This window comes from Anabrus simplex, chromosome 3 (genome assembly GCF_040414725.1).
Source record: "Anabrus simplex isolate iqAnaSimp1 chromosome 3, ASM4041472v1, whole genome shotgun sequence".
NCBI classification, from domain to species: domain Eukaryota; kingdom Metazoa; phylum Arthropoda; class Insecta; order Orthoptera; family Tettigoniidae; genus Anabrus; species Anabrus simplex.
Genome location: NC_090267.1, coordinates 342,781,595 through 342,807,941, shown reverse-complemented (window position 1 = coordinate 342,807,941; position 26,347 = coordinate 342,781,595). Strand labels below are relative to the sequence as shown.

Here is a 26,347-nt window from a genome sequence, read left to right as displayed (position 1 = left end):
AGGTATGAGAGCGAGCTGATTCCGTAATGCGATGGCGATCTGGTAGACCTATCTGTGTCGGTGAGACGTAAAGCAAATAGGAACCTATTAAGAACTCACAAAGCGTTGTCATATTCTGACTTCAAATGTGAGTCGTCTTTCTGATCAACAATGAAACATTCTCTTTGTAATAAATAAACATTAATTATATCAAATGCAAGTTTAACAATAATACTTACTAGATTTCCGAGTCTCTCAAACGTATTTCTAATCGTGTTGTGTCAATTGTCCGGAAAACAATAGATTATAGAATTAAGTAGTCTCGAATTTTCTAGGTTTTGTAATCAATATTGAAGTTACCTCTTTTCCGCAGTTTGTACATTTCACACTCCTGAAAAAAAAATAGATGTAATAACCAATCCTGTACTGTAATATTTCGCAGAAGGAGAACATTTACAGATGTTGATATAATTTCACAGGCTGCTGACTATGTGGAGAACTTCGCGCAAGCAATGCGGCCACTTGCGGAGGACTGTAGGAAGTACGTAGGAGCAAGCGATGGTAAGTAATATAGTTAATACTGTAAAATAATTTTCACATCAGCATCTTAAACCTTATTTTGTCGATGAATAGATTACTTCATCGGTTAAGTTATCTGCTGACCCACTTTTCAATACCTTTTAGTTTTAACACAATACTATACATCCATGTTTCTCCCCCGTGAAGTGCTTCATCAGTGCGATTCATTATATCAAGCTGATATTAAATACGTAGTACTGTAATTAGACACAGTGTCGCTGTGGTGATCTGTGGGATGGTGCGCTGATAGTACTTCGCTCGGCCGAGTGAGAGGCAGTTGCGTTCATATAGCAAAAGCAGAAAAAATTGATCAAGTGTAAAACAGGACAGCACGAAGGCGATCAGTCATCGTCTACGCGACTGAGTGTCGTGGGAAGAAAAGTCTAGAGTTACAAGACGACGACGACGACGACGACGACGACGCTGGACTTCGCTCTGTGCTTTTGTGAAGAGTGGTTAAAAACACGACCAGCAGAATGCAACAATTTCGCAGTCTGAACACAATTAGACATGTCCGCAAAGCGTAGTGTTACAGGTGATAGAATAAAAATCGCGCGTATCGCCATTATAGGGCAAAAAGCATGCTGATGATTGAACTGTTTGCCTAACAGGAAATTGAGCTGATCGAGTTCATCCACAAGGAGCGACTGTAAAGAAGAACGACCGTCTACAAAATTGAATTCGTCGTAGGCGTCCTGAGCCGTGGTGTGGGAAATAGTGTTGGCTACTCAGTGTATGCTTCGAACTAGTGCATCGATTCATTCAACTGTCCAAGTGAATCGTATCACAACAGCGGCGAGCTCACGGTACTCGAGTGCCGAGTGGCGCACTCTCGGATCAGTGAGCCAATACACACACACGGTTACTATGGGAACCCTGTACATTGGCGAGGAGGCGATGTTTCGCCGCAAGCGAGACATAAAGAGTCATGGCTAACTGAAAGAATCGTTCGCTTGTGGCTTTATTACGGACTCAGCAAATAGTACTCTCACCTGGGTATCCAGTGACAAGGAGGTTTAAATAATAGTTGGATTCTTTTGCAGTGTTATGAACGAAGTTATATTATAATCCCGAAGTAGATATGCTAATTATAGGATCTTCTATTTATTGGGTTATAACTTAGTTGACATTCGAGAGTTAATTCAACTCAACTTTATAGCTTCCACTATGACTATGAGTCATGATTATGTTCACTCAGAAATATCTGTTTTTTTATTGGTAAGAACTGCCCTGCAATCTCTCAGTTCGTATATCGCGTCATTGCAGAATAATTAAGTCATAGAATCACGAGATCACCGATTGCCCGTGGACGGGTATTTTTCTTCTAATTCTGTACACTGTTTAATGGAGTTGTCACTGTGAGGGGAGGCCTTTAAACAACAAGACTTTTTTTCGCACAGTTAGCTGCAGGATCGATTCCGTTACATGAATCGAATATCCCATCACTATTGGGAAGAACTGGCTATTCCTACTCGACAACGCCCCTACACATCGCTTTGTGCTTGTTCAAGAGGAACGGAATTGAAAGCAAAGATTTCATTCCACCGATTATGTCATCATTGCCACAAGAACACCCGTTACGGATGTTTCTGCCAATATCACTCAGCAGTGCTTTGAAATGCTGTACAAATGTTGACAAAATTTTACGGTGGCCAACGGAGACTATTTTGAGGGACGATGCGGAGATGTGTAAGTGAACACTGTGTTGTGTAGCTGTCTACACTCTGGGCACCCGTCCATGAAGTTATTTACTGTGGCAGGATCATGCCATAGACGTAAATAGATTACCGTACTAACATTTCATGCGAGCATTTCATGAACGTGACACAACATTTAAAATAGTATACGCTAATAAGTGTATGACTTTGAAAATTACTTATAACCTTCAACCGATGACGAATGTTAACTGTGCTACTGTAATTGAGGTTTTTTATTTGATTTATTGGTCCCCAAAAGCAAGACACCATAACTTGAAATGGTAAATACACTGCTGTGCAAAACTTAAGGTAGAGATAGATAAAGCAACATAACATATCAACTACATGGTGGAAATGAATGGCAGCGAGGTAACATGTTGCCAGAGGTCTCCACACGTGCATGGAAGCCTGGCGTGAGGTCATCGCGACTATAGCGCCAATTGGGACTGGTCCCACAAAATGCATCATGTGAAGTGTTACGGAGTTATCCGTGGATTTGCAGAGGTGAAAGAAGGTGCTGTCTGGAATAGGTCTCAACTTACGAAATTAAAGTTAATTTAAAACTTCAACAAGGGTTATATTTTCTTTTCAAGATAAACAAATAACAGAATATAACAGGTACCAAGTAGCAGATCAACAAATTAAGAAAGTACAATTTTAGTTCATTACAAAATTTGGGCTTCGAGCCCGACACTCACGAACCTTGAGCTATAAGCCCAACTTTACCTATATACCAAGTTCAAACAAAGGGGCAGAAAACCCTAATCATGCCAAGGAGCACTGGCTCCTGATTACCATATTAAGCCTCCTCGAGACACGCAGAAATCAAATTTAAGAAAGAGCAAACCCGCTCTCAAGGTTCAAGCCTATCAAAGGCCCCAACAAACAATACCTCAATCTGCCCTCAAGGCACACCAAGAACAGGGGTAATAAATACCCAACCTACTGGGCCTATTCAGTAAAGAAGCAGGTTAATTACATAGCCCAAAATACCAAATTGGCTGGAGGCGTAACTTGCACTCCTAATACAATGTTAAATCCTACTTGGCACTAGGCCGCATACACAAGGGCTAATCCCATACTAAGGAGGTGACTTGTATAAGAAGACTATTACATTAAGAAAGAAGGAAACGGTTGTGAAAACAAAGTCACCTCAAAACAATACGATTGGGAGCTCGAGAGGGTTAGGCTCTCTCTATCCCAATTTATAGTTAAAGAGCCAAAATTTACCACATGTCTATTAAATTTTTAAGATAAGTTACATTAGAAAGGTTTCGAACCTGCCCTGCGGGTTAAACTGCTGAGCTAGCAAGAAATGAAGTTATAAAATGGCCATTACCTTATAGATGAACTGCTGCCCGAAGAAAGAGGCGCTTCCCGCCCCCTGCTACATAATCACACAAGGAGAGATGTTACTGAAGTGGCACCGAGACAAGAAAATCAGCAGTTTATATACCCTCGTGGAACATTCGAGACCTTTCATGAATGATAACACACACCCACAGCAGTTTATTGGTTACAGAACACAGTTACAGAGCAGGTTGGGGAAGAAAGCCCCGATTGGCCGAAAATTAATTTAATAAATTCGGGATTGGTTAATTTCAAAACTGGCGATAAGAAAGGATTAACATTGCCAACTCTCAAACCACAGAAAAAAAGTTAGTAAAAACAAAACTTATGAATGTTAAATTTCTTCAGGACAGTTCATTCCTTTATACCAGAGTGCGTTATTATAGTTTTGTAGAGACATCTGTTAGGGAACGTCTAAACTTCTTGATCCGGAGGAAACAAACACAAGTCGAAATAGACATCGTTCAGACACTGCAAAATTACCAAATTTACTGTGGTGACATCTTTCGAGAAACCATTGATTTAATATAGTTTGTTAAAGTTTAGGCGTTCTCCTGTAGAGGAGTTTCAACTGGCGCAATATTAGAATTTGCGTTGTGGAGGTGTACCGCCCGGTACAGACCTCCCCCCGCCCAAAAGTCCTTCCACGGGGTGACACGGAACAAAATTTTATTTTTTTAAAAATGTCCAAGTTTTTGATGAAGAACTTAGAAGAGAAAAATATAACTTTTCAGTGGTCGGAGGTCTCAGAAGTTGTTTGATATAAGTAGAATCCAGTTTTGAAATTTCTTTGTGGTAGCTTTGCTGAAAGGTACTTTTTGCTGAATAGTTAACAAATCTTGAAGAGAGAAACAAAAATTCAAGGTCTTTTGTGGTTATTAATTTAAATTTCAATTTAAAGATAGGTGAAACCACTACACGCTGCTAATGCTTGACGGGCAGACCTGCCGCCGCATTCGATGTTTGTACGAGTCGCCCAGACACCTCCCGTACCCTAAGATACCGCTCTCCCGCACTATGAGAGGGGTAGTCGAGGTGAAGCACGCCGCACATGCGAAGTTTAGGAAGCAGTCCTCAGTAGCTTGCGGTTGGTGCGTCGCACATCAGCCTTTGCCGGGAGCTGAACTCCAGCTCGCCGTTCTTAGAGAGTCTTCACAGGAACGAAGGGGGCCCTGTTTCCGTTCAAGTTGCTGCGCGGCGGTTGATGGCTGAGGGGGCACTGAAACAGTAAGATCTCCGCGACAGACCATTTGTTGGAAATTTTTGCTTTAGGGTACAGTTATTGTGGTTGAGGCTGAGGGGCCAGCGGCGTGGAAACATTTATTTCATTTATATAGTTATTGCCACTGGTGTGCTTTAGCAGGAGGCGGGAGCGTGGTAATGGCCGTAGTGCAAGGACAGCAGAGTAACCATGGGAAAGGTTTTACATAGTATTGGTACAAGGCCGATTCAGCCACATGTAAAAATATAAGGGGCAGAAGGCCTTAAAATGAAATCAAAAATATAACCTTCAGGATTCTTACAAAATTATAAAGACAAAGTTTGCACGAAAATTATACAGATTTCACCTGCGACCGGTAAACCCTAAATATCCTCTCGGTGGCTGGGTTACTCGCTAAGAATGTAACAAGTTGTCAAAAAACTAAAATGACACATGGCCCCTGAAATCTGGGGTCAAGCTTGCCCGCGGGAACACACCTTTTAAACAAGAATAGATTTCCGACATTAAAATGGGTGGACATCCGTCCATGCTCAGATCTATTTCATTACCAGAGTACCAAAAGGAAGAAAGAGCAACTCACTTTACGATATGAAAACACCGAAACCAAAAGGAGAGGTTCACGGAAATTCAGTGACATTCTATGAGGGAAGACTGTTATGATACACTCCCGAGAGAATTTAACGGAAGAAAATGAATGGCACCTACTTCCCAGGAGGAATTCTTGAGATGGTAAAAATAAAGGAAATATCTAGAACTTCACCGGGATGAACCCCAAATTAACGATGCAGATGGTTTACTATCGTATAAGAGCCTGCCCCAAAGAAAAGCACAACTCCCAGGAGAAATTAATGTGTAGAACCTCATCGATAAATCCGAAGGCCGAAACACGCCTCATACCGATATAAACGTCCTACCGGGGATAATCACTCAGGGATGACTTAGTTACACCCATGTTACAAGACAAATTACCCTATACAAAGTACACATGAAAAGAGGTAACACCATGACCTCACAATACAGACAAGAAATAACACGAGAAGATGCATCAATACCCAAAAGGAGCAACCTACTCCCAATACATCCTCCCATTCTCTTACATCATAAATACGCTAAATCACAAAAGAGAAAATGTATATCAAAAGAGCCTATAACTCCCATACAAGATCCCCTATCACACAAAAATATGACCCTACAAAGCATCAAAATACAAAAGACATCATGGGTGAACATGAGCAGGAGGACCAGATTGCGGGTCGAAAAAGTAGAAACACATCTCAAATGGAAGCAAAATTCCTCACCTGAGTAGGCACTGTCAGAAATAGAGAAGTGAGACCGAGAACAGTGTATGTCGTGAGGACGAAAACAGGGAAGATCAATAAACATGACGGAGACCACTTTAAGTATGTTAGAAGATTTACCCCATCTGACACATAACCAACGGGAGGGATATCTAAAGTGAAGACACAACAGAATGTTGGGCGACAGGAACACATACTTCGTTTGCCTACCTCGCAATCACGCTACCTTACCAACCAATACGCGCCGCAAAATCAGAGAACCCTACAATCTAGCATAGGGATTAGCCTAGATTCAGATCATGCCTAGAGGAGGCTACAGGTCCCAAGGAACTTAGATTCCACACAACATAGAAGGCTTCGATTACAGAGAACTAGGACGTAAGCGACCCCTGAACGCCACAAGTTTCATTCGATGCACGGGAAGAATTGGGCAAAGAAATGCCCGACCCAAGACGAAAAATAAGACGTGCAAATAAAATATACACATTATACCATAGCAGACAAACATTAAACGTGACATCCAGCAAGGCTTAATAGGAGAGATAAGGAGAGGTTGGCCAAAAAGGCATAGTGCCCATACAATGAGAGTAGGTCTATCGCAAAGAATTTAGCCCATGAACCTACCCAACGACCTCGCCCAAAAACTACATCATAAAGAGGCAACCGATAGGAAAAGTGCAGTTAAGCACTCGAAACGAATGACAAGGTTGATGTCACACGACCAAAGCAATGATCATCACTCAAAGAAAGCACTTGAAAGGGGCAACCAGACGGAACCTTAAGTTTCACAATCCCTTGAACAAGCATGCCACCATATTCGACTTTCGTAATGGGGAGTTTATAGAAAAATTCCTCCTTGCGCAAATGGCGAGGATGGAGGACTTCGCGAGGGTCAGACATGATAGCAAAAAAATTAACAGATTTGAAAAATGAGAAAGAAAAGTCCAGCGACAGAGAAAATTGTTAGAGTTCGAAAGCAAAGCAATGTTTAGCCGTCAAAAGGGGCTAAATTGAGACCCATTCAACCACGCTCTGCTACCACTTGTTCCGAGGTATCTGTGGAACAGCAGAGGTGAAAGAAGGTGCTGGGTGGAATAGGTCTCAACTTACGAAATTAAAGTTAATTTAAAACTTTAACAAAGGTTATATTTTCTTTTCAAGATAAACAAATAACAGAATATAACAGGTACCAAGTAGCAGATCAACAAATTAAGAAAGTACAATTTTTGTTCATTACAAAATTTGGGCTTCGAGCCCGACACTCACGAACCTTGAGCTATAAGTCCAACTTTACCTATATACCAAGTTCAAACAAAGGGGCAGAAAACCCCAATCATGCCAAGGAGCACTGGCTCCTGATTACCATATTAAGCCTCCTCGAGACACACAGAAATCAAATTTAAGAAAGAGCAAACCCGCTCTCAAGATTCAAGCCTATCAAAGGCCCCAACAAACAATACCTCAATCTGCCCTCAAGGCACACCAAGAACAGGGATAATAAATACCCAACCTACTGGACCTATTCAGTAAAGAAGCAAGTTAATTACATGGCCCAAAATACCAAATTGGCTGCAGGCGTAACTTGCACTCCTAATACAATGTTAAAACCTACTTGGCACTAGGCTGCATACACAAGGGCTAATCCCATACTAAGGAGGTGACTTGTATAAGAAGACTATTACATTAAGAAAGAAGGAAACGGTTGTGAAAACAAAGTCACCTCAAAACAATAGGATTGGGAGCTCGAGAGGGTTAGGTACTCTCTATCCCAATTTATAGTTAAAGAGCCAAAATTTACCACATGTCTATTAAATTTTAAAGATAGGTTGCATTAGAAAGGTTTCGAACCTGCCCCGCGGGTTAAACTGCTGAGCTAGCAAGAAATGAAGATATAAAATGGCCGTTACCTTATAGATGAACTGCTGCCCGAAGAAAGAGGCGCTTTCCGCCCCCTGCTACATAATCACACAAGGAGAGATGTTACTGAAGTGGCACCGAGACAAGAAAATCAGCAGTTTATATACCCTCGTGATACATTCGAGACCTTTCATGAATGATAAGACACACCCACAGCAGTTTATTGGTTACAGAACACAGTTACAGAGCAGGTTGGGGAAGAAAGCCCCGATTGTACGAAAATTAATTTAATAAATTCGGGATTGGTTTATTTCAAAACTGGCGATAAGAAAGGATTAACATTGCCAACTCTCAAACCACAGAACAAAGTTAGCAAAAACAAAACTTATGAATGTTAAATTTCTTCAGGACTGTTCATTCCTTTACACCAGAGTGCGTTATTATAGTTTTGTAGAGACATCTGTTAGGGAACGTCCAAACTTCTTGATCCGGAGGAAACAAACACAAGTCGAAATAGACACCGTTCAGACACTGCAAAATTACCAAATTTACTGTGGTGACATCTTTCGAGAAACCATTGAATTAATATAGTTTGTTAAACCATATTCAACAGTAGGAGTTTCAACTGGCGCAATATTAGAATTTGCGTTGTGGAGGTGTACCGCCCGGTACATGAAGGAACGTGACAAGACAGTGTGTTTGATCTGCGAGCTGTTACGGGGCGCTGAGGTGGTGTTATTCATTACAACAAGGCTCGGAGACAATATTTCGGTGACTTTACGCAGGGAAGAATTATCGGGGAAACTGGAAGGAGGACGAAGTTGGACGAGTGTATCCCAGGAGTTGGTATTGTCCACAATATTGTTTCTCGTGCATGGAAAGCAATGCAAATCACAGGCACTGATGACGGAAGGAGAGGAGAGGGCCGATCACGGTCAAATACAGCAGCAGATGACCGCTACATTGTGATACAGGCGAAAAAAAGACTCACTTCAAACAGCGGGTGCATTGCAACCATATTCAACAGGACTGCAACGTACCCAGTCTCACTCCACAGTGGCACGGTGACTACATATGGGTGGTCTGTTCGCCCGACGACCATTACGTTGTGTTCCCTTGACACCCGCCTATCGGCGGCACCGTATGCGATGGTGCCCAGAGCATCAAGTCTGGATAGAATAGGAGATGTGAGCAGTTTCAGTCTGAGTAGTGATTCCAGACGACAAGAGGTGGGGACACGTAATGCACCCAGGAACATTGTCAAACATTATCATTTTGGTGGTACAAATGTTACGGTCTGAGGAGGCATAATGTTGCATGGGCGCACCAACTTCCAAACCTTTGAACTGGATACACTCAACATCAACGTTATTGTGTGCAGTGTACTCCTTCCCCATGTGCGTTTTTCCTGGGGGCATTCGTACCTGATTTCATTTTTATTCATGGCAATGCACGACCGCATCGTACAGCGCAGCGAGTGGATATTCGGCGAATGGACTGGCCTGCCCATTGCCCAACTTTAATTCCATCGAGCACGTGGTGGACATGTTGTGCAGAAATCGATGCAACAAACCATACAGCAGTTCTCAACCTCGCTGGTGGAAGAATGGAACGCCCTACCACAATCACCCCTGACGAATCTTTTGGCCAGGACGGGGACATGTTGTAGATCATGCATCGCCGTCCGTGATGATCACACACTATTTTGAAAACCAAGCACTTTCCCATTTTTACATGAGGCAAAAATAGAGGCTGTACTTTATTTAAGACCCCATACTCTTCCTTCCCTCTACTATCCATTTCCTATCTCATCACCGCCAAAATATCTATCTGAGATCGTACGATATATATCCACTAGCGATAAAACACTGTAAGTTCTACTCGATATAAACGTCAAGCTCTTCTCTGTTTTAGCGGATGTGGAGAAGGTGACCATGCTGGAGGCGTTGACTACACAGAGCCAGAATGTAAGTTGAGGAGAGTTGTACTTTCTCTCACTTGTTACCTCATTTGAATATTTCTTGTGCTATTTAGCAGTACAGTAGGTGTCTGTACGGTGTTTCAATTGGACATGCCAAGCACCCGAATGTTGAACTCGTATTGCATCTTGTTGTTGCCGCCAGACATCCGTGATACCTCTACAACTGCCTCTGCACACTTGAACCTTTGTTCCAACAGTGAACAATCAAACTTATGTTAATATGTTAATAAGTATCCTGTGACATTATTGGGGTACAAGGCAATGCAGGCTCGACAGGGGCAGATGCATCGAAGAAGTCATCGGATGGTCCCGAGTGTCACTCTTGACCGAAGACTCATATATCACATTCACAAAAAAAAAAAAAAAAAAAAAAAAAAAAAAAAAAAAAAAAAAAAAAAAAAAAAAAAAAACTTCAACCATCGCCCGCACTTATATTCTACAACCTATTCCCACTCATATTACACAGTGAAAATAGCCTCGCAACAGAAATCAGGCTCTCCTGTACAGTTCATTTGTGTCTCCGCTATTGGAGGACATCACTAAATTACTACCTGGGCAGAGTACAAGATCTCCAAAACCGGGAATGTTGCTTATTTATTATTATTTTTATTTTTATTATTATCATCTATATATTTAAAACACTAGGCTGCTTTTTGTTATATCGATCTTAAGAGACCGGATGATCGATTGACATCGGAAAGCATTCTGACGAATGTACATGGCCTATTGAGTTGCAATGTGTCTTTAATAGCGTAAATATTTCTTGCCGGATATTTTACAATTATTAAAGAAAAATATAGCATTCTTATTCTCCAAAGCGCTCGCCAGTAATTCAAGGCCACCTGGATTATAGTAGCGCTGAGAAATACGATGTGAGAGAGGAGTTCGAAGTGGGAAAGCAGGCATGTGCAGTCGGACGTGTCTCTGGTCAGCTGCTCCAGTCTGTGTTGTGTTCAGTTGCAGAATCATTTAGTCGACAAGAGCATACTCGTCGCAATGTTACTGTCTCTGTGTAGCTCTACCTATGTTTGATAGCTTGAAATGATGTTGGAGAAACGTAAAAGGCATCTTCTGCGTGTCGCAATTTAAACACTGAGGCTGTGAACTTCTTCCACCCAGGTAGTTAGCGAAATGAGTCGACCCTCCGTGTCATACTACTGAGCTAAATTTCAATTTTCGTTTGGGTGACATGGTACTGATAACAAAACTAGGAACAACGTTTAATTATTAATGAAATTTCATTCCAGTTATTAGCGAAGTGTGGCGATCATTCGATTCACACTAATGTGTTAATTTTCAATTTTGATTTTCCTGACATGGTACTCATAATAAACAAGGAAAAACTTTCAATTATTAATGAAATCATTGACGTCCTGCAACATAATAACACAAATGTAAAGAAGGCATTTTTCGTCGATAATCCCGGGGCACCAGAAACATATTATTTATTTAACGTGTGTGAATTGTCTTCTGAAATATCATAGGTATCAAATTTTGTTCATTCTGTTGGGTAAATTAATATTCTTAAGGCAGATTTCATAAAGGTCTTGCCTGTTTTGCAACCATGTTTTGATCCGAATAATTATTTATTTATAATTGTACTAAATACCCACTTTGACCCTTCTTAAAAATACGCCGCTTACATACAAATATGCTGGCAAACCCACAAAAAAGAAATAAATGGTATTCGTTGATTTCTTTGCAAGAGATCGGTTACATGGTCTACCCCTCTGTAGATGGTGATGGATTAAATGTTATTGAACTACCAGCCAGAATTTTAGCACATGATGATATCGTGATTGAAATTTAAAGCAAAACGTTCATATCTCCGAAAGTTGTCATAATTTTCTAGAAAGTTAGCAGTCTTAATTAATTAATTTGAAAACCGTTGAGATTATACCCGGAAGTTCAAAGCCGTACAATTCCGTCAACGGATTAATACTAAAGATGAAGGTTAGCTGCTTAAATTTCGTACATAATTCTTGAATCCATTGGAATTAAAAGTCTGACTTCACATATTCATATTCTACAGTACACATGGAGCCATAAAAATCTGAATGTTTCCCAGCGGCTCCTAAACGGAACCAGATTAGGGCCTTATTGTAAGAAGTTTAGATTTGGAGATAGTAAGATAGTGGAGATAAAGCTGGGCAGGTAGCTTTAATACACTCGAATTGACTTAACATCATATCCATTTTCTTTCAAGAGGCATCAGTTTCCAATTCGCTTCGCCTTTTGTATCGCGATCAATATACTTCAAGGGATGTGAAGGTCTCTATGTACCTCAGCCATGTTTCAGCCATGGCCACGTAAATGTTGCAATGTCAAGAAAGCGATATTATAAACTTGCAAGAGTGCCGAAAGTAATTGTACAAGAAATGCAACGAATAAGTGGCTGTGCGGTTTGGGTCAGGTAGCCATCAGTTTGCTTTCGGGAGATCCTGGGCTCGAACCCTACTGTCCGCAGCCCTGAATATGGTTTCCCGGGCTCCTCCGTGGTTTTTCCATTTTCACACCGGGCGAATCCTGGTACTGTATCTTAATTAAGGCCATGGTCGCTTCCTTCCCACTTCTAGCTATTTTCACACTCATCGTATGACTGTCAAAGTATGTAATGAGTGACAAAGTAATCTACTACATTAGGAAACTACGAGGCGCAGGTTCTCGAACGTAAGAGGTCAAAGGACTAACCTCCTGCGTGTAGGAGGGTGTTAGTGCAAATTACGTTTCCGATTCCGAATGAGCTGTGCCGTGCTGAGTAACTCAGACCGTAGAGCGCTGGCCTGTTGCCTGCAAGTTGGCAGGTTAGATCCTGACTCAGGCCGGTGGTATTTGAAGGTGCTCAAATACGTCAGTCATTAGTCGGTAGATTTACCGGCACGTAAAAGAACTCCTTCGGGACAAAATTCCGGAACCTCGGCGACTCCGGTAACATTATAAGTGGTTAGTGGGGCGTAACACGTTCATTAAGTAATCTCTTGTTCACGTGAAGGAATTAACGTGCAGAATACCAACACACAAAGTGTATGTGCCAGTGTCAATTTCAACCACTTGATGTACCAGTTACAAGCGAGTAGCCTAACACCATATCATAACTTCAGCCCGTTTAGACACTGTGAATATGTTTGCTGTGGCCAACTCACTTGACGAAGTAGTCTCAATATCTGTGTCGAGTGGTCTCGAACACCAGGCCTAATCGCGAAACAAACCAGGGCACATTTTCTTCGAGATGTATTTTTCCGTCACGCACCGACGGATTTCCTTCTTCTGGTTGACCCGTTTGGAAGAAACCATGATAGAGCTTACCCTAGATGTCAACCGATGCGTTGAGGATCATCGCGCCTGGAAGCACACAAGACCTTCAGTAACGCGATATTATTTTATATTTTCGGCAGGTCAAGGCGTTGCAGAAATGGACTGAAGGTACCGATATCCGAGCGGATGTTTGATGTTGAGAAACAATGTGATTAGGAAGATTTCCACAACAGGCATTCTTGAAGAGTGCATGCTGTGGTAAGGGACTCTGTTTCCAAGTTTACATACTTCTTTAATAGATGCAGATCGTAATCTCTTACCAAGAGCAATCAGAAGCTCATTTTTGAAATCTATGATTCAACATGAATATACTGGACAGTACAGTAAAATTGAGGATTTCCACATATTGTATTCTACACGGCGATCGAGGCCACATGAATCGCAACTCAACAATCGCGAGTGATTTTCACTCCCTACCTCGTTAGCGTTAGGTCGCACTCTGACCAACCCCAATTTCTCAGTCTAGCTCACACAGTAGTGAATGCGATCTGGGGATAACATCATTCAGACTCGCCGCTCAAGGCTGGCATCGGACGATAGGCTATAACTTTCTTGGCTTTCCGATAAACCCCACAGTGTCTATAACGAATTGGGAGTGTGACCTATAGATCCAAACATAGAGACGAGCAGTAGAAGTAAGCTTCCCCAATGGAACAGGGAACTTTAGTGGTTTCCAACCATCGCGTTCACAGCAACGTCTGCATGTTCAGTTTCCCCACAGTTAGCCAGGAATGTTATATCCTTAGGTACCACGGTAGAGCTTCATATTTAGATAGATCTACTCATACACTCTGCGAAATAATAATTTTTAAATATTTGTTTAATATCAATCCAACTTTGGTAGGTCTTATGGTGCCGGTAGAACAGAACAGTGCTGGGACTGCGAAAGAAGCGCTTTGGGGTGAAGTAAGGTACAATCCTATCATTTACCTGCTGTGAAAATGAGAAAGTACAGAAAACATCTTGAGTGCTGCTGAGAGTGAGGTTTGCACCACCATTTCCCGAAAGCAAACTCACTGCTACGCGAGCCGAATTTGTTAATCAACAATTTATACACCAGTGCATAGGGATTAAATGGGACATTTAAACTCCAAATATGAGCTTCTCCGTGAAGATAAGCAATATTTTACTAAATGCTTGCAGAAGATAATATGCCTAACATTAGGATGAAAACATGCATTCCATATGAAACATACCTGGATCCAGAATATATTTCCTTCCTCACAATGCCTATCACGAGAGCGGAAATAGAACAGGTTTTCAGAAAACGCTGCTCCTAATAATACGCCCGGGATGGATGTCTTCCCACATGACTTGAGCAAACGTTTCTGGTGTGTGATAGGAGTCGACTTTACCCAAGTCCTTAACTTTTGTATTCAGCTATTCAAAGATGGATCTAAGCCCACATTTATGGAATATATTATTGTAATAATTACTGAGAAGACAATTTGTCGGATCGCGTTATAATCTCAGCAGTTTCGCTGCTGGTTTCCCACTCGGAAGGCCGAGGTTCGAATCCGGGTTTTCCCTGTGTTGGGACCTCCATAAAAAAAGTTACGAGTATCAGGAACGACACTCGGCCAGTTCAAGATTTCAATCTTTGTTGTTCTGTTTGCCCTGAAGTGCCCGCTGTAATTGTAAGCATAGATTTCAACAACACTTTTGACAGAATTTCGCATAGATATCTTTTGAGAATCTTCAATCATTTTCGATTTCCTGAACGACTTGAAACGGTTTTCAAACGCATGCAGCTTTCGGTTACATTACGGCCTTTGATCAATTGCCATTAGCCACGTCGTAGTCCAGTTATCATGTCTGTACCTCACGGTTGTTCACTATATTTGTTGCTCTTTATATCTTAACCGTGGAACCATTCATTCGGAGACTGTCCAGCAGTCTAAATGGTCTTCGTGTAAACACTGAACGTCTTAAGCTGTGTGCTTTTGCGGATGATTTGACGTTACTCCTAACCGATGGTGATGACCTATCAGCAATTCATCATTTAAATGCGTCAGCGGCAAGGTTAAGTCATCGATGCTGTTTCCAGGATCTGATCGAGGAACTATTCGAGCAGAAGATATCGGTATCCCCACGACAAACAAGAGTTAAACCTTATGTATGACATTTTGGAAGAATACGACATTATGGAACTAAATTGAACCGTATCGCTTACGGTTTACAGAAAACCTCTCGCGAAGGCGAAATAGCGTTTAACATTTGGCTTGTAACACGCCTTATGTGAAATATTGTACAAAACACAAATGCTAGCTGCTCTGCAAGATATCTGTCAACGTATAAGAAACGATTTCGACTCAGAGTGAGAAGGCAACATCTGTTAAATTTAAAGGAACATCTTGACAGATTGGGGCTCAATGCAGCTGAACTGAAATGCAGTTCTCCCTTCTTCAAACGTATCATCAAGGCAATACATGTGAAAGGAGAATCTTTTTTCGTGCATTCAGGAAAGTGGAAGAACATCCACATGAAATTGCAGGACAGCTGTAGCTATTATTGAACATCTTCCGCGTAACGAAATTTTAGATGGCTCCTTTGACGAAGTTATGAAGCTTTACAACTTCCCGTTTCAAATAAGAAATTTTGAACTAACCATTCAACTAAAGTACCCCACCAGGAAGTGGCAACTAATCTGTCGAAATACATGCAACCAATGGTTACCCATAGATTGGATAGTTTCGGTATATAGCTATGTAAACCGGATCGTGCAATTGGTGAAAAATTGAGGAGAGACCAGCAACTTTTGGATGACAGATGTCCTATATATAATTTTGTAGGTACGTTGGCTCCCAGGAGAACTAGATATGTGAATCCTGATGTAATATGGAATTGGACGTCGAAGGTGACGTTATAAATTTCATATTAGAGCCCGTATTGTCAAAGTATCAACTTGTGGAAATTTAGATTTTATATTCCACCTTTACAGTACTGTAATTGTCTTTCATACAAAGACTACATTAAATTACACTCGTGAAACATGTTTCGTCCTCCAAATTTCCACAAGTTGAATATATAGGATACAGAGGCGAATAATCTCCTCCAACAAGACACCGCAGTATGAAGATCCACAACAATCGAGCAGGTAAAGGAGCACTGTTCTATATTTTCTAGCTGCTGCCATTTACAGCAACTTCTCTGGGTACAAGCAACCTATGCATTGCACCCCGACTTGTTTTCTGAACCATAAGAGAATGTTACAATGGAGAATTTCCTGGCAGTGGCAGCTCGACGTAGCCTTTGGGCGCCGTCTACACTGTCATGCCAATAGTCATAGGATTATATCCTAGTATCGTATAGTCTTTCCTCTGTTAAGTGCCGTAAATTGCCGTCGCGTTCTACAAATGGAAAAACGCGTGTGGTGAGATTCTGACCCATGCCATTTGGATAGCTACCCACAGCTCTCTGGTATTTGTAGCTGTACAGACTTGGGTATGAATGGACCTCACCACCATGTTGCATAAATGCTCGACCTGCACTGTATCAGGTAATCGAGGGGCTGTAGCAGTCGCTGAAACTATCCAGTATATTCCTTGAACCAATTCTAGACCCCTTGGGCCCAGTGAAACGCTGCGTCATCCTGCTGGAATGTATCATCTTTGTAGGGTTACGTGAAGCACACCAAGGGTTGCAAGTGGTCACCAAGCAGTTGAAAGTAGCACTTACTGGCCAAAGACCTGCTCAGGTGGATCAACAGATCTCAGTTCAGAATGAACTTGTGCTGCGTCTTGAGTTCGTTAATATGATCTAAATTGATGACTAATCGACTACTTTAAATAAAGTAATGTCCATACAGTTCATCAATACCCCTGGAGTTGTGAAAAGTAAAGGTTTATACTTTCTATTGCCTGTTAGGTTGAGTGGCTCAGACGGTAGAGACGTTGCTTTCTGAGCCCTAGTTGGCGGGTTAGACCTCGGGCCGTGGCATTTGAAGATGTTTATATATGCCAGCCTCGAGTCGATAGATTTATCGGCACTTAAACGAACTACTGTGGGACAAATTACCAGCAGTTTGGTGTCTCCGTAAACTGAAAAAGAAGTTCGTGGGTCGTAAAAGCATTATTATTATTATTATTATTATTATTATTATTATTATTATTATTATTAATTTTATTATTATTATTATTATTATTATTTGTGTACCCCAGTTATGACTGATGATGATGATGCTTGTTGTTTAAAGGGCCCTAACATCTAATGTCATCGGCCCCTTGTAGTAATAATAAGTGAGATGGAGTGTTTACAAAGCTGTGCCTTTGCCTGGAGCTGAATGTATTGGTCCTACATCTTTTCGACTTCCTACCGTAAAATCGACTCCTTTCCATTAAAATGAACCGAAAATGTTTGTTAATGCATAAGGTAGGCAGTTTACAAAGATTAATTACCAGTGAATTGTCGTATAAATAAAATTAATAAACCTCTGATGACACTTCTTTAGCAATGTCATAATTTGCCTTTTTGTGTTTATAAAAGATGTACTTGTGGATCGTAGTTAGTTTCGTCTTATGTGACTAAAATCCAGACGACTATCATGTTTTATGTTTTGGGCCTTGTGACAGTCCTAATGAAATTTTGTTTTACAGTGTTTGCAGTACTGCGTCTTTAGCAAAGCGGGGATTATAAATGGAACCACTTTTGCTTCCGCGGAAGACATTTTGAAAGTTTACAACGCTGCTCATGAAGGTGATGACGAGTTCATCGCCCAGGGTCCGAAAGCTGTCAACGAATGTTTAGATGAAGGTAGGTTTAGAATTCTGTATTCATTGTGTTACAGTACACGTACACTCAACTGCATGATATTTGGTCGCTGGCTAAAACCAAAACATCCATCACATCGGAGATCAGGGTAAACATGTACAGTACTGGCCTTCAAACGAAAGTATACATAGTACCTGGCTTGTAGACATCACTGAGATCCGATTTCCGACCAACGCATAACACGTAAGAAACAAATATCACTGGAAATAGTTTCTAGAAAGTAGAGAAGTAGCTATTTCTCCTATAAATACTGTACGTTAATATGCCTCATCGCTAAGTGTATGTTATGCCACCGGCTTCGAGAGAGTATCCTATAGCTTAGTTGATTGAGGCACGGTATTTGGGAGACAGAGAAGGATATTGCAGTTTTTCGAATCTACAGAATACTCACTGATTACTGTGTGCATGGATCATTGAACACCAAAGCCAAAAATTAAATACAAAGAAAAAAAATATCACGTTAACCGGAGGATAATTTGAACGAAAGCAAGACCTCTGGTTCATATAAGGTCAGGAATACTCGGTGTCTCCAAAAACCATAAAATATATGCCCCTTTAGCTGTTAAGGGAATAGCGTTTTACTTCGACCTGGACCCTTTTTTACACCTTTAAATGACTTTCTCATTCGTCCGACTCACTGGTTAAATGGTGAGCGTTTAAGCTTTCGGTTCAGAGAGTCCCGGTTTCGTATCCCGAGCGAATCGGGGATTTTAAACGCATCTGATTAATTCCTTCTTCTGACTCGGGGACTAAGTGTTTGTATTTGTACCAAAACGTCCCTCTTTATATACGGGCAACACATAACGGTACAAGCCACCATAGAAACACGCAGTACTGATTACAACCCTCTATAAGATTGCGTTAGGAAGGGCATCCTGTCGTAAAACAGGGACAAATCACATGTGTGACACTGTTCGCACCCAACACCCCACGGGTGTGGGGCAAATCGGTAGAAAAGGAAGAAGGGCATTTGTCATTCAATGATACATTCAGCGACGAGTCACAACACTTCTTTTTCCTAGCTGGGGAATTGTCACACATTTAGTACCGAAACGAGCTTTGAACCAGTGTCCTACGAAAAGGTCACATGCAAAGAATTAGCTGACAATTCACGGCAGGGCCCTGAAATCAGTGCTGGAATCCTACGTTTCCAGACGGTGACACGGCGCAGATGGACATCTTTGCATTACTGGCGAGCTGTCCGAATCGTGACTCACGATTGTCTGCTCGCCGAGCCGCTGCTGGCTTGACCAATCAAAACTGTGGCGACGAATTTCACTTTCCTGTTACGTATACCCGTAATTCATAGGTTTAGTCCGTGGCCTTACAGTAGAAAGAGGAGGACAAATCTGTGCATCCGTTCTTCTCCTAGGATATTGGTTATGACACCATTCAAGTTAGGTTTTGGCATGGAAGGTGAGAGCCTTCCCCTGTACGATTAGTGTTAAGAAAGGTAATAATAATCTCATCCTCTTAAATTGATAATGACGACAACATTACTTTGAATTAAGAGAAATATATTCTGAAGTATGTCATAGAAATACTTCCCTGCATCGTAATGTATTGTAATAGCAAAAACTGTTTGACTCTTTCCATGAAAGGATTTCTCTATCCCTTATGGCCTGTAGGAATCAATTTACTCTTCATTATATGAAAATATTAAATGAATTCAACGCCGTTTGACAATATGGTCTTAATATGCTGTCTGTCTTAATGCATTTCAGCTTCAAAACTGAAGACAGATGATTCCTGCTTCTTGGCGTATTTCTTGCGGCAATGTGTCCTTGATAAGGTGAGTACGAATTCATTTTGTAGTCTTGGATAACTAACACAGAAGGACAATTCAATATTTTTTTACAATTTCGTGCGCAATGATCGTTTTGTATACTAGGCCACAAGATATGCGCAATTAGTGAACAAGAAGTAGCATATTGTTTGCATAGCAAGTACCCACAATCAATCAATCAATCAATCAATCAATCAATCAATCAATCAATCAATCAATCAATCAATCAATCAATCAATCAATCAATCAATCAATCAATCAATCAATCAATCAATCAATCAATCAATCAATCAATCAATCAATCAATGTTGCATTTAGGGTTGTCGCCCGGGTAGCAGATTCACTATCAATTGCTCCTCGAGCATTCTCTTAAATATTTTCAATGAACATGGATATTTATCGAATATATCCCTTGGTATTTTATCACAATCGTTTAATCCTGTCCCAATCTGTTCTCTTGAATTCCAACTTTATCTTCATAAAATTATACTTCCTACTTTTGAAAGCTCCACTCAAATTTATTCTAATACTAATATCACTCCACGCCAATTCACCACTGACAGCTCGAAACATACCACGTAGTTGAGCATCTCGTCTCCTTACCCTGTAACGTTTCTCAACAACCTCGTTGGTATGATTATCCCAATGGAGGTCATTCCTTATATTAACACCCAGGCACTTACATCGTTCCCAATGAGGTACTATCACACCGTCAATACCATAATTAAAACTTGGCAGGTTCGACCCTGGCTCAGTCCGGTGATATTGGAAGGTGCTCAAATACATCAACCTCGTGCCGGTCGATTTACTGGCACTTAGAGAACTCCTGCGGGACTAAATTCCGGCACTTCGGTGTCTCTGAAACCGTAAAAGTAGTCAGTTGGACGTAAAGCCAATAACATTATTTTTCATATACGCAGATATATATTACGATAACGTTTCACCCACTCTAATTCTCTGAATTGTATTTTCTGCAAATGTAACCAACCTTACAACCACTCATTTTTTCTATTCCAGTAGCTCGTATTTTCGTCAATAATCTCCCATGATCTACCCTGCCTCTCAGCTCATCCACCCGAATTCGACCGAACGGAAATACTTTCGCTATCTTGATATGAATTTGAACTGGCCTGTTACATTTAAAAACGATGAAAAACCGTGGAATAATAACTAATATAGACCCTAATATGTTGTACCACAACTTACGTTACCTGAAAGCACTTTAGAACTGACTGAAAATTCTAATTATAATATGACAACCGGCGATTTTAATTTAATTTTTACGTTCATTGAAGGACATTTTCAGTATGTTTTCATAATTTCTGTTACTGTCGCCTCTATGATTCGGATGACATATGCATTATAGATGAGCTTTAAAATTCTGCAATATTTGATGTCTGCAATATGTTTGTGTACTGTTACTAGTATGATTCTTCTCAATTAACATCCATGGATCAGCTTACTCTGTTCTTCTTGAGTTAGCGATACAGCATTGGGTAGCACGTCGTTACGTCTTCATATCATCATCATCATCATTATCATCATCATCACTCTCCATTATTATTCTAGGTAGCCTATTCTCCGACATCCGCCTCACATGCCCTACCACGTAGCTGGTTATGTGAACAGATTAATCTATCAAATTTATTCCTAACGTAATCTTTACCTCATCAATACGTGTACCTGCCTGCCTGCCATTATTCTCACCTACATGTTGAATAGAACAGCGTTGATTGCAACTGCGAACTCTTTTTCTTCTTTATCTCATTCCCCTCCAGGGTCGGTTTTTCCCTCGGACTCGATGAGAGATCCCACCTCTACCTCCTCAAGGGCAGTGTCCTGGAACTTCGGACTACTCTGGTTCGGGGGATAAAACTGGGGAGGATGACCAGTACCTCGCCCAGGCGGCCTCACCTGATATGCTGATCAGAGGCCTTGCTGGGGTTTGGGAAGATTGGTTTTTGTCTTTACGTCGCACCGACGCAGATAGGTCTTATAGGGTAGATGGGACAGGAAAGGCCTAGGAATCGGAAGGAAGCGGCCGAGATTTTAATTAAGGTACAGCTCCAGCAATTGCCTGGTGTGAAAATGGGAAACAACGGAAAACCATCTTCATTACTGCCGACAGTGGGGTTCGAGCCCACTATGTCCCGAATACTGGGGGAGATTGGAAGGGATAGACAAGGAAAAGGCCATAAGTCAGGTACCATCTCGGCATTTGCCTGGTTGAGGTCGGAATCGAACCCACCTCTATCTACTCAGTTGACTTCCCGAGGTTGAGTGGACTTCGATCCAGCCCTCGTACCACTTTTCAAAATTCGTGGCAGAGCCAGGAATCGATCCCGGGCCTCCGGGGGTGGCAGCTAATCACACTAACCACTACACCACAGAGGGGGGACTCAACTGCGAACTCACTGCATTAGGATTACGAAGGTATTTGCCCGTGACATTATTTAATACACAGCATTGGTGTGAAAATGTGCAACCACGGAAAATCATTTTCAGGGCAGCCAATGATAGGATTTGTGCCCACCATCTCCCGCATTCGAGCTAACAGCAGCACGACTAAAACCGAAAATCCATCTCGCTCGGTTTTTTTTATTTTAATTAGTACACTACAATCCTGGGAGAATACAAATCACCGGGCGAGTTGGCCGTGCGCGTAGAGGCGCGCGGCTGTGTGCTTGCATCCGGGAGATAGTAGGTTCCAATCCCACTATCGGCAGGCCTGAAGATGGTTTTCCGTGGTTTCCCATTTTCACACCAGGCAAATGCTGGGGCTGTACCTTAATTAAGGCCACGGCCGTTTCCTTCCAACTCCTAGGCCTTTCTCATCCCATCGTCGCCATAAGACCTGTCTGTGTCGGTCCGACGTAAAGCCCCTAGCAAAGAAAAAAGAATACAAATCCTATTTGAATAGGCCCACCTGTTCCTGCTTTGTATTTCCTACCTGATATTCAATTACCTTGAGTTTCCTCTCATCTGATTTCGCGTTAGTATTGAGTATACTGTAAGTTATTTTCATAGCATTCTCGCTGCTGCTCTTCTCAGTATCCAAGATATTTGATAGCTTTCAGCACAGTTTACCATTGACCAAGTCGTAGGCGTAGGCCAAGCTGATTACTACAATTCACACCGAGATAAATCCTTCTTTGCTATTTTACAAGAGTGTAGTCATTTACCATCTCCTTAAACATTTATAACTACTTTGAACCAGGAGTTCATTCTACCGTAACCTATCTGTCAATGTAAATACTTTTGTCTGCTCGTAATAAACTATCATGATCTTATAATATCGCGGTATGGCTAACATAGTTTCTCTTGGTATTCTCTCTTATGTCTTCCTAGGTCTATAAAACTTAAGCATAAGTGTCTATTGTTCTCGTAGCATTTTTCGGGTGAGTCAGCCGCGCCTGACGTGTTATGCTGATAGGCGTACCACCCAACGTCACTGGCGTCGTTAAGGTCTATCTTTTTTTCCGTACACCAAGCAGCAGTCGCCGTTAATCACTCACTGCAACATTACGTTTGCAAAAATATGTACCGTATGCGACAGGCATTTACACAATGCATCAAGATGCCATACGGTTATGTAAATAGTACGTGCCAATTATGAGTTTTCAGTAGAGTATGAAATGAACGCTAAAGGCGATGGCATACTGATAAAAAACGTGTGTGAATTTGTGAAGCGGAAGTAGTAGCCCATCTAGTAGAGGAAAGGGCTTGGAGTGGGAAGGAAACGGCCGTGTCATTAATTACAGTACATCCCATGCATTTGCTTCGTGTGAAAATGGGGAATCACAGAAAACCACTTAAGGTCTGCCGACATTGGTGTTCGAACCCACTATCTCCCGAATGCAAGCTCTCAGCTGCGCGCACCTATCTGCACGGCCAACTCCGTCGGTATATTTTATGTAAATGGAATCTCTGTGTCCTAGTATCTGAGGTCAAATGGTAAAGAATAACTATCTTACAATTCGGCTCCATGGTTAAATTGAGTCCAACGGTTTCTGGGTTCGATTCATGACCGGTAGAAGGATTTTAACTTTCATTGGTTAATTCCGATGGCTCGGAGGTAGGGCCTCATCCTCATAGATTAACAGTTCACCTACAGGGCGTCTAGTCAAAAAACCTACACCTGGACACTCTAGAGACCACACGTTATAATAATGAAAATTAGTATTATTGATGATCTCAAAAATGTCTTCAAATTCAAAACTCAGGAATATTATATTCAGTTCCAGTAATAGGACCTCAACAGTATTATGTCCTCAGCATTTATGGAAACCAACCACAGGTATACATGGTGTATCACCTACAGTAACACTGCATATTAAAAATATTGGACCAATTGTTCGTCAGTGGATTGTGATTGTATTATTTATGTTCAAAATCCAATTTTATTATTCCCAACGATAATCCATTTCTGTAAACATTGATCTTCAGTGTATTAGAAATATAAATTGAAAAACTAAGTTTTATATGTAATTTCTGATATGTTTTAGAGCTTCAACCTTGTGTACTTCCACAGAAGTTAAATGGCCGAATATGAACATGCATCCTGAGAAGAAAATACGGAAGAGATCCTGGCGAGACACCTTAATTCTTGTGAATACTTTCAATTAACTAACACCAATGTATCCTAAATATGAATAAATATGTTTATGACTGAATAGTGAAACGAGTCAGTCGTTACTGATTATTCAGATTCCTGTAATATAAAGCTGTAAGTACAACTGCAGGTAGACGGTGTGACCCTACAAAATGTACAATAAATGTTGGTACCCGGACGGTGAACTTCCAAATAAATATAATTAACACGTTGCCTGCTTTGTGGGTCGCATGTGACTCGTACAGCACATCAATGTGGAGCTGGACAAAATTACACATTTTATTCCTTTGCTGGTACGATAATAACTTCGCCTAACAGTACGACAACGGGTCACAGGTGGTATCTATGTTGTTCTATGGCATAGGTGTACGTTTAACAACTACCTTACACCACGAGTCACGGGTGACTCGTGACGCATGGATGTAATGCAGCTTTTACTATTTGCTATGCGAGTCCCAGTGCCTCGCAGTTTTACTAGACGTCCCGTTCAACTGGGGTGGACAATAGGGGCTATACATTGTTGAACAAGTATTATCGTGCTGTAGCCGTCATTGTAGGCTGGCGGAAATCTGTTATGCCAGCGTGTGAATACCCTTGTCATCTTGTGAGGTGTGTGTATGTTGGGTATTCAGCCCCAAGGCTGGTTTGATCCTCTGCAGCTCCGCCAACAGCTGTCATAAATAGCCTAAGCCTCACTGAAGAGGATTACCAGGGAAATGAGGAGTGAGGTAGTTTCCCGTTGCTTTCTCACCGAGAAGTTATTGCTATTACATATCAGTCTGCCAAGCTCACTGAAATGCATGCACCAACCGACCCTATGAGAGATATTTTCACACCATTCATAGCAGGGAGTGGCTGCATAAGCAATGGTATTACTAGCATCACTCCTACCTCAGTCACTCTCATATTGTCAAAGCCAAGGATGAGACTAAGACAGGTCAATGAAAGTAACTAATTTGATATAGCCCATACCAGAAGACTGTAAAAACTACATCTCGCCAGCAAAGGCATCTTGTGAGGTAACCACAGGCTATACAAGTGTTTGTGTAAAAATGCATTTATGCTCATGTAAATCAACCTTTACCAACATGAGGTGTTAACGCCCTGCTCCTTGTTACGCGAGGCACGGGTGACTCGTGGACTAAAATAATTATTGCCGCTAAACTGAGCCCTGGTGGATCCTTGTGCTGAGGAACGTGAGAACTTGACATGACTTCCAGCTGTCAATCAAATTATTTCGAAGTAATATTTATACTTTCGCCATCCACCGTCAGCCCGCACAACTTCTTCCGTAGGACGAATCACATGTGCCTCGTGACGCACCCCAGCGAAGTACGGTATGAGACATCGGTGACGCGTGACGCACTCACGCTTAATGTCAACAGTGTAACAATAGCAGCGCAAGTGTTAAAGAATAAAACGAAGCCACAGTTTACGTTAACAGATCACAGGTTGAGCCTCATGCTAGACCTACTTCACTCACACCTCAAAACCTGCTGCTAGGAATGGGTAAACTAGTTGATCAGTAAATACATCGAATTTACAGTCGTTACGACACAAAAGTAACAAGAAACAAATGGATGGAAGGAATTTTAAATTGTTTTAACGAATTGCATTTGTAGCTTAAACAACTCTGTTCTTTTTCCTTTTTTTGCGAAAAAGTAGCTAGAATATTGGAATTGAATAAAAAGCTAGTTTCAACCGAGATTCCTCCACATTTCCACTTTTATTTAATTCAAATATTATTCTGTTTTCTTTTCTAGAATTCCTAAACTTGATTTAGTTCTAATTTACTTCCTTTTATAAATAAGTTTTAACAGTATTCTCATTAAAACCGTTGGTAACCGCAAGTGCAATGTTCGCAGAGTTGTAGGATTCTCCTCAAGTTGCTTTCATCTGTC

General features: G+C 41.3%; 1 protein-coding gene across 1 annotated transcript in view; it reads left to right on the top strand.

Moving 5' to 3' along the window:
- LOC137498910 (uncharacterized) overlaps positions 1-24,509 on the top strand; it is a 29,487-nt gene extending 4,978 nt beyond the window's left edge. The window contains exons 2-6 of the mRNA XM_068226706.1: positions 459-540; positions 9,897-9,949; positions 17,874-18,030; positions 19,773-19,840; positions 24,340-24,509. Of these exons, the coding sequence (XP_068082807.1) occupies positions 459-540; positions 9,897-9,949; positions 17,874-18,030; positions 19,773-19,840; positions 24,340-24,372 (393 nt within the window). The 3' untranslated portion in view covers positions 24,373-24,509. The remainder of the gene's footprint in view (positions 1-458; positions 541-9,896; positions 9,950-17,873; positions 18,031-19,772; positions 19,841-24,339) is intronic.
- Positions 24,510-26,347: the final 1,838 nt, after the last annotated feature.